A 9,422-nucleotide genomic window follows, 5' to 3' on the forward strand; every position below is an offset into this window, starting at 1 on the left:
ATTATCAGCTCCCTTAAAATGATTTTGGGTTTTTAAATTTTCCTTTTATTTTTAATCACTACCCATGACCAGAGAGAACTTTTGTGCTTCCACTCCTAAGGTTTGCCAGGGGATTGAACGTCACAGTCAACACAAACGAATACCAACATTTCTGTGTTCTTTATATATATCCAAAGGGGTGACGTGTGCATAAAAACCATATGACAAAAACCAAATGTATAAACGACTTAAGATTCGGAAAGCTAGAACACTTTATTATACTTTCACATCCTTCGTAATTTCTGGGTTAAGTGCAAAAAGGATGGATTAAAATATCACACACAAGAAAATCTCCAAATCTATACATCTGTTTGAGGGATGAAGACATTGGGAACAAGAATTACCAACCATTTAGTATTTCTCTCTCTTTTTTTTTTTTTTTTTTTTTTTTTTTTTTTTTTTTTTTTTTTGGATTTTCGAGACAGGTTTCTCTGTATAGCCCTGGCTGTCCTGGAACTCACTCTGTAGACCAGGCTGGCCTCGAACTCAGAAATCCGCCTGCCTCTGCCTCCCAAGTGCTGGGATTAAAGGTGTGCGCCACCACCGCCTGGCAGTATTTCTCAACAATATATTACTAAGGTCTGTTATGTACATGCTACGGGAAGGTAGTTTAATCTCTGTGACAAAATAACATGTCAAACAAGACATACCAGAGATAACAAGTGAAGAACCACTCACTCCATGTATGTACTAAAATAAAGTCTATACGTCAAACACAGTTCTTCAAAATCAATTTTATGCTCTCTGGGAAAACCGTTTTGAAACTTCTCAGGAAGCAGGCTTATTTTTCTGCTGAGGTGGCCTGAGGACTGAGCTTTGTATAGTTTTTAAAGTGAGGTCACTTAGTAAATTTGGACGTAAAACAAATATTCCATCCTTTCAACGATGAGTTCAAATCACTCTGACACCCAGGATACATTCTTTCCACCCACTGATTACTGATAAGCAGCAGTTCAAAACTTTGTCACATTCTACGCATTTGTAAGATTTCTGTCCTACGATAATTCTTTGTATACACCAAGCTTTGAGGTATGGGCTGGACCTGGGGTGGCATGCCTTTAGTCCCAGCGCTCTGGGCCCAGAGGCAGGCAGATCTCTGTGAGTCTGAGTCTAGCCTGGTCTACAGAGTGAGTTCTAGGGCTATTACAGAGATCCTGCCTTTGTTGAGGTATTAGTGAAATCTATGTTAATCTTTTCATTTTATGAGGGGATTTATGGTATAGGGTTAGACTGTCCTGAGGGTTAGACATAAGACAATACCCTTTCCAATATGAATTTGCTACTGTCCAATAAAGAAGAGCTGTGATCAGAGGCCAGGCCATATTTTCACATCTGTAACAGTTCTCAGCTATGGGTTGTTTAGTACACAATCTGAAACAGTGCTACACACCCTTGAAAGGTCTTGCCACATTCCTTACACCTGTATTGTCTCCCCTCCTATATGGGCCTTTTGGTGCAGTTGTTAAAGACATTAAGTGCATGAGCAGGGTATTTCTCTTTTATGGAACACCCAGTAACAACTATCTCCCCATTAAGGCTTTGCTTACATACATATACACATACACAAATTCTATACACTGTTTGGTCTCAGTAGAGTGTGAGTTCCCTGGTGTCGCTCAAGGCTGGAGGAAGTAGTGAAGGCCTTGCCACATTCTTTACATCTATAGGGTTTCTCTCTGGTATGGATTCTCTGATGTCGATTAAGCTGTGAGGAAAAGTAGTAGGCCTTGCCACACTCTTTGCATTTGTATAACCTGTCTCCAGTATGGATCCTCTGGTGCTTAGTAAGGTATGAGGAACAGTTAAAAGCTTTGCCACATTCTTTGCACACATAGGGTTTTTCTACAATATGGATCCGCTGATGCTTATTAAGGTATGAAGAACAGTTGAAGGCCTTGCCACACTCCTGACATACATAGGGTTTCTCGCCAGTATGGATCCTCTGATGTCGATTAAGTTGTGAGGAAAAGTAGTAGGCCTTGCCACAGTCTTTACATTTATAGAGTCTGTCTCCAATATGAATTCTCTGGTGTTTAGAGAGATAGGAAGAACAGTTGAAGGCCTTGCCACACTCCTTACATACGTAGGGTTTCTCCCCAGTATGGATCCTCTGATGCTTAGTAAGATATGAAGTACAGTTGAAGGCCTTGCCACATTCCTTACATATATAGGGTTTCTCTCCACTATGGATTCTCTGGTGTCGGATAAGCTGTGAAGAACACTTGAAAGGTTTACCACATTCTTTACATCTATAGGGAATCTCTTCGAAATGGATCTTCATATGCTGGATCAAGTATGAGGAGCAGTAAAAGGCCTTGCCGCACTCCTGACATTTGTAGGGCTTCTCTCCTGTATGGATTATCTGGTGCCGGGTGAGTGTTGAACTGTTATTGAAGGCCTTGCCACACTCTGAACATTTGTAGGGTTTCGCACCGGTATGAAGTATTTGGTGACGGGTAAGGTTTGACTGATACTTGAAGGTTTTGCCACACTCTTTACATATGTAGGGCTCCTCCCCGGTGTGGATTCTCTGGTGTCGGATAAGCTGGGAGGAGAGCCTGAAGGGCTTACCACACTCTTTGCACCTGTACGGCATCTCTTCGAAATGAATCTTCATGTGCTGGATCAAGAAAGAGGAGCAGTAAAAGGCCCTGCCACACTCCTGACACTTGTAGGGCTTCTCTCCTGTGTGGATTATCTGGTGCCGACTAAGGGTCGAACTGTTATTGAAGGCCTTGCCACACTCTGGACATTTGTAGGGTTTGGCGCCTGTATGAACAATTTGATGCCGGGTAAGGGTTGACTGATACCTGAATGCTTTCCCACACTCTCTGCACTGATAGGGCTTTTCTCCAGTGTGGATGACCTGGTGTTGTGTAAGAGACGAATGCTTACTGAAGGCCTTGCCACACTCTTCGCACTTGTGCGGTTTCTCTCCTTTATGAATGACCTGGTGTTGACTGAGTGTGTGGCTTCTCTTGAAGGCTTTGCCACATTCCTGACATTCGTAGGGTTTGGCTTCAGTATGAATGACTTCATGCTGAGTAAGGGTTGAGTTATATTTAAAGGCTCTGCCGCATTCTTTACACTTGAAGGGCTTCTCTCCGGTGTGGGTGATACGGTGTTGAGTAAGGACAGAGAGCGTAGTAAAGGCTCTGCCGCATTCTTCACATTTGTGTGGTTTCTCTCTCTTGTGTGTCACCTGGTGCTGAGCGAGGTTTCTACTTCTCTTGAAAGCCTTGCCGCACTCTTTACATTTGTAGGGTCTTGCAGCCGTGTGAAGTATATGGTGTTGGTGGAGGACTGAGCGGTATTTAAAGGCTTTCCCGCAGTCTTTGCATATATAGGGCATGTCTCCTTTATGCACCCTGACATGCTGATCGGAAGCTGATTCATCACCTTCTTCATGCTTGTATGGCTTCTCTCTGTGCCCACACTGATGGATGGTAAGTTGTGGCTGTTGTTCAAAGTCTTTTACAGAGTTGTTACAGTCAGAAATATTCTCTAGGGAGAAAAGAGAATGTATAATTTCATGGCTAAAGCTATGAGTTTCATTAGACTAACAGCATTTTCTCTCCCATGTGTTATTTCTTAGCCTCATTAATGTCCTAAATCATTACACATGGGCTGGATTCTCCAAGGATCTACATGAGGATGTGGATGTAGAAAAGAATTGATTGGGGGGGTTAGCTGAGTATGGGAGCTGTAAGCTCAGCACTGAGGAGTGTGAAGCAGAAAGATCAAGGCAACTTCAAGGTGTGCAGGGCTCCATACCAAGTGCCAGAATGGCCTGGGCTGCATGGTAAGACCTTGTCTCAAAACAAATCATTGGCAACAAAAAACCAAAAAACCAAAAACCGTGTCTTATAGGGCTTTACTACTGTGAATAGACACCATGACCAAGGCAACTCTTATAAAAGACAACATTTAATTGAGGCTGGCTTACAGGTTCAGAGGTTCAGTCTATTATCATCATGGCAGAAGGCATGGCAGCCTCCAGGCAGGCACGATGCTGGAGGAGCTGAGAGTTCTATGTCTTGTTCCAAAGGCAAACATTAGACGACATAGCAACCAGCTAGGAGGAGAGCCTCAAAGCCCAGCTGCTCAGACACACTTCCTCCAAAAAGGCCATACCTACTCTAACAAGGCCACACCCTCTTATAGTGCCACTCCCTGGGCCAAGCATATTCAAACCACCACAAACCCCAAAACAACAACACTTTCTGCGTGTGTTCAGCTGTGTATTGTGGTGCAGAGAAAACAAATGCTGACAGCGGGGCAATGAGGACCCCGGAAAGACAGCAGCTCCTCAAAACATGTTCTTCATTCTCCTTCTAAAGGAACACTGACTTCAAAATTCATTCCAGCTACATTTCAATTGCTCACGTTCCTAATTAAAGCGTGCAACATCTTAAGAATTACCCAAACTTCATTTGAAAGGAAACTTATATTACCAGATGTGATGTCTATTTAATCAAACATATAGTCTCTTAACTGATTTTCTGGGATGCTGTATGCTCTTGATCCCAGTTGACAATGGGTTTTTTTGTTGTGCAGGGTAGTCCCACACTGTAAAAATGCACATTTGTAGGGCATCTCTCCTTTATGAACTCCTTGGTGTCCACTAAGAGTTGAGCTATTATTGAAGCCCTTGCCACACTCTTGGCATTTGTAGGGTTTTTGCCCCTGTGGGAACAATTTTGTGGCAAATAAGGGCTAGTTGTCATTTGCATTAAGATAATAATTCCTGCATCTTCTCCCTATCATATTTTGGAATAAATGGTTTTTAGGGGGTTTTGTTGTTTTTGTTTATGTTTTGGGAGTCTTCTTATTTTTGTCATTAGCCACAGCTCCTCTTTTCAGAAAACAGCATTCCATGGTCACTCCAAAATATAAACAACTTCTGATATCCGTCTGCTCTCTTGGGAGAGGAAAAGAGAGGACCAAAGCATGTGTGAGGTGTTCGCGGGCTGACAGGCAACTGCAGTACAGTCAGCACAGGGGGATGTATGTGCGTGCACCTGCACAGGCCCCAGGGGAGCAGTGGAGCCCCTGGATTATGGGAAGTTGTCAGCTCTCCTCCCTGCCCCCCCACCGAAGCATTGAGAATCAAATTTGGTCCTCCTCAAAAGCAGGACTTGTTCTCAAGCACAGAGAATTCCCTCCAGCCTAAGCCCTGGAGTCCTAAGCAGATAAAATAACAGCCTACAGAGAACAGAAAACAAAAATCTATTTGAAGGACTCTCATGAACTCTATGCCTTCACTGGTGTGGTATCTGGATGGCCCTGGTCCACAGAAACGGGAGCAGATTACTACTGTTTTAATGGATTACTTGTACACTTAAAGGTTATGTAGCTAGGGCCGGAGAGATAGCTCAGGGTTTCAAGCATGTGGAGCTCTTCCATAGGACCTGGGTTCACTTGCCAGCATCCACATGGCAGCTTACAACTGTTTGTAACTCTAGCTCCAGGAGCTCCTAAAAAATCATCTCCACTGAAACAGAGCTTTCCAACCCACATCTAAAAACCAAGCATCTTCCTGTGTTTTCTGATCCATTCCTACCTACCTGGGTACATGGTTCCTGACTCCTGTCCCTTCACATCCCAAGGCTCTTGTCTCTGCTCCAGCAGTGTGACCAGGGAGGGCTTACACACAGCAAGACCTGTTTATTACAAAACAGAGAATGGTGTTCAGTTAAGAGTATCCTAATAAATAACATTTCTCTGACCATACTGTGCTGGGAAAAAAGAGATATAAAGGGAGATTTGAGGGAATGGTTTCCGCAATTATTCCCTGACGTATACGTCAGAATATATGTGAGGAATTTTCAACTTGGAAATGCTAAGCTCTGCTTACACAGTTGACCAACTCAAAGCAGAAGGGGAGATGCACTGTAAGATACAGGCGCAATGCTTCATGTCATCACGTTTCTGAAGTTACCACTGACTTAGAGCAATGGTCCTCCTAACCTTCCTAACGATGCATCCCTTTAATATGGTTCCTCATGTTGTGGTGACCCAACTATAGGAAATCAGCTGCTAAGAGGCTCTTAAGAATTCTGTAGACAGAGATCCTCACCCAGGAAGACAAGGTTTCTGTAATTCTTCAACATCACATTTCTATACAAATTCCACCAAGCAGGGTCTAGGCATTCCCGCTCTTCTGGAGAGAAATCAACAGACACATCCTTGAATGATACCAGCTCCTGAAATATAAGTGAACAGCACACAGAACTAAACAAAAAGAAAACATATGACCAAATCAAAAATTGGGATAAGGAACCGAGCAGAAGATCCTCCAAAGAAGAAATATGAATAGCCAAGAAGTACTTTAGAAATGGTTCAGCAGCCTCAGCCGTTGAGGATACTCAAATGTTCTTTCAGGTTTCATCTCAGCACAGTCAGAATGGGGAGCATCAAGAGAACATGGCAACTTGTCACTGCTGATGCGAAGGGTAAACTGGAATGGCCACTGTGGGAATCAGGGGGATGTTCCTCAGAAAGGTAAAGACAGACCGCCACATGTCCTGGCATAAACCCAGAGGGCTCCATCTACCACAGAGATACTTGCTCACCCATGACCATGGCTACTCTCCTCCTAACAGCTGGAAAATGGAGCCAACCTAGCTGTCCATCAGCTGATGGGTAAACAGTGAAGATGTGATGCACACACACACAGTGGGATTTTATTTAGCTGTGAAGGACAATGAAATTCACTTCGGGACCAGAAAGACAAATGCCACATGCTCTCCCTAGTACGCTATCCTAGCTTTGAATTGTTAGATCTGTACACTTCACTTGGGCTGTTTCTGAAGGTCAGGAAGCTAGACCAGGGCTGATGAAGGGGGTGAGGCTTCAAAAGAGGAGGATGGTATAATATTTGTGATATGAAAGTCACAGGGAGGGCGTGGGGTACCGGGGCAGCATTCCCCCAACAGTGGATTGGGTCCTTTCACATCAATCATCAATCAAGAGAATGCACCACATGCTTGCCCACAGACCAGTCTGATGGGGGCATTTTCTCAACTGCTATGCCCTCCTCAGATGACTCCAGTTTGTATCAAGTTGACAAAAACAAAAACAAAACCACCCAACTAGGACACTTGTGTTCTGATTAAAGAGCCGTACTGTGGAGCTGGAGAAATAGCTCAGTGCTTCCCACTCTACTTTTGACCAAGCTAGACAGCTTGAGTTCTATCCTGAGGACCCACCTGGTGGAAGGAGAAAACCAACTCCCAAAAGTTATCCTCTGACCTCCACAAGCACGTCGTACAGCCCCATTTGTACATACACATACACAAACACACATGTGGGCAATCACACAACCAGACACAAATTAGATATAGTGGGAAAAAAAAGTAAACTTTAGGACAAAAGATAAAAAGGATTCTAAAGTTATATAGAAAGGTAAAAGACACAGAATGGTCAACACAGCACCAGAAAATAAGTTTCCCGGATGGACACTAGCTAACGTTAGCGGATTTGACTAAAAGTTCTCTTTCAGTTCTAAGATCTCTGAATCAAGAAAGGTCTCCAGAGAAGCGATGGAAGTTCCAGATGGTAGTATAAATGGATAAATGCATATACCCTAGGGTTGGGTCCAGAGCTGTGGACTGAGACAGCTGTGTGAGAGATGTGTCTGGCAAACACTGCCCAGTATTCTCGCTCTAGGAACGTCCGAATGCCTGTTGGGGTTGGTCTGTTTATAACCCCTTTTACACATACTCCACAACCAACCCCGGAGGAACTAGGAAAGGCCCAAGAGATGCCAGTAGAAATCATCTGAATCATGTTGTCACAGTTTTAGAAAGCAGCTCTTCTTCCTCCTACCCACAATGACCAGCTGCAGTCTCACAGCTATTTGATGCACGCCTTTGATGTTTAAACTCAGCTGAAGTTGAGGCTATTGGACAGAATTCCAGGGACCTTAACAACTCCTATCCTGAGACGTGGCACCGGTATCACCTAGCATCTGCACTTGAGGTCGGAAGTACTGAAATCCAGTACCAAAAAAAAAAAAAAAAAAAAAAAAAAAAAGCATATAACCTCTGAAATCAGCCAAGGCTAAAGCTCAACCCAAAGATTTTTCGTGCTAAAGTGCCTGTGCCGAGGCAGAAGTGTGACGTGAAAAGTTAAGTTTTACTAGGTGTCTAATAACTGCCCAGTGCTTTCTGCATCTGCGCAAGGTTCACGAACACAAAACAGGTCCTTTCAAACTGCTGCCTGATGTGCACCGAGGCGGGGGGTGGGGGGGATATAAAAAAAGCACAGGAGTTTGTTTGAAATCTACGCGGGGACAGTTTAATGTGAAGACAGGAATCTGGCATGGGAAATTCTTAGGAATTTACTGTCCTGAATGGACGCTGCCCAAGGTGTAGGGACGCTCGGGAGAAGGGGATGCGGACCCCAGCCCGGAGCTTTTCGCAGGCAGGACCCGCACCCTGGGAGTCGGGCTGTCTCCAGTATCCCGTCATCAGGCTGCCAGGCTTGTGCCCTCGCCGCGAGCCGATAGCTGCCCTAGAGAAGTCGACCGGACCCGGGACTCGCCGCCGATCCTGCACAGCCGCATCTGCAGCAAAAGTCTCCCTGCTCGGAGGTCGAGCCCCGACTCACCTTGTCCGGATTCCGGAACGGATCTTTTCCGCGGTGTCTCGTTCCAGAGTGTCCGGGTTCTCCGGCCTCCGGTTTCCTCAGGGTTCCGTTCCGGGGTATCTGGGTTCCCGGAACTCCGGGTTCCGCGGTGACCAGGAGAGTGTTTGGGTTCCGAGGTGTCTAGAAATCCTCCCTGTGAGTCCAAGTTGTGAGTTGTGAGGGCACAGGCTGGCCGGCAAGAGCTGGACCGGAGGTGCAAATAGGAAACGGACTCCAATGCGGGTGGCACCCCACCCAAAGCCGGCCAAGGCTGAAGCCTGTCTCCATGGCAGTTCTCAGTCTAAAGGACCTGCGTGGAAACCACTTCTGGCTTCCCACAGCCTTGATTGACAGTGCAGGTTACCACTTCCAGGTTGAGTAGAGACAAAAATGATAGGTCTTTGCTGTATAGGTTATTTGTGACAATTCTCTTTAGACTTTCGTACAATGTATTTTTTACATTTCCATATAGTTGCTTCAAATCCCTATTAGATATGTATTAGATATCATGGCATGGCACCCTGACTCCCACTTTGTTCTGGGAAGAATGCGCTGATGAATTCAGAATATACAGATATAACTTTTGTTATTGTTTGTTTGTTTGTTTGTTTGTTGTGACGGGGTTTCTCTAGGTATCCCTGGCTGTTCTGGAACGCTGTAGACAAAACTGTATTAAGTTTGGGGACCTATGACATTCTTGGGGGCCTGTTACAAAAGGAATGGCTTACTTGCTTGCTTTTGATAGCATGTTA

The 9,422-nt window shown here is 44.7% G+C and overlaps 1 protein-coding gene across 2 annotated transcripts; it reads right to left on the reverse strand.

Moving 5' to 3' along the window:
• Window positions 1-839: 839 nt before the first annotated feature.
• LOC116068477 (zinc finger protein 11) lies at window positions 840-8,731 on the reverse strand. Of its 2 annotated transcripts, XM_031338075.1 has the most exons (4): window positions 8,653-8,731; window positions 6,119-6,245; window positions 5,607-5,702; window positions 840-3,543 (listed from the first exon to the last, which is right to left on the reverse strand). In XM_031338075.1, the coding sequence occupies exons 2-4, from the start codon at window positions 6,150-6,152 to the stop codon at window positions 1,610-1,612; spliced, it is 2,064 nt and encodes a 687-aa protein (XP_031193935.1). In that variant the 5' UTR covers window positions 6,153-6,245; window positions 8,653-8,731; the 3' UTR covers window positions 840-1,609. The 2 variants fall into 2 exon arrangements, with proteins under 2 accessions (XP_031193935.1, XP_031193934.1); XM_031338074.1 differs by lacking the exon at window positions 6,119-6,245 and having other exon boundaries at window positions 8,653-8,696.
• Window positions 8,732-9,422: the final 691 nt, after the last annotated feature.

Source organism: Mastomys coucha, unplaced genomic scaffold (assembly GCF_008632895.1).
Source record: "Mastomys coucha isolate ucsf_1 unplaced genomic scaffold, UCSF_Mcou_1 pScaffold22, whole genome shotgun sequence".
NCBI classification, from domain to species: Eukaryota; Metazoa; Chordata; class Mammalia; order Rodentia; family Muridae; genus Mastomys; species Mastomys coucha.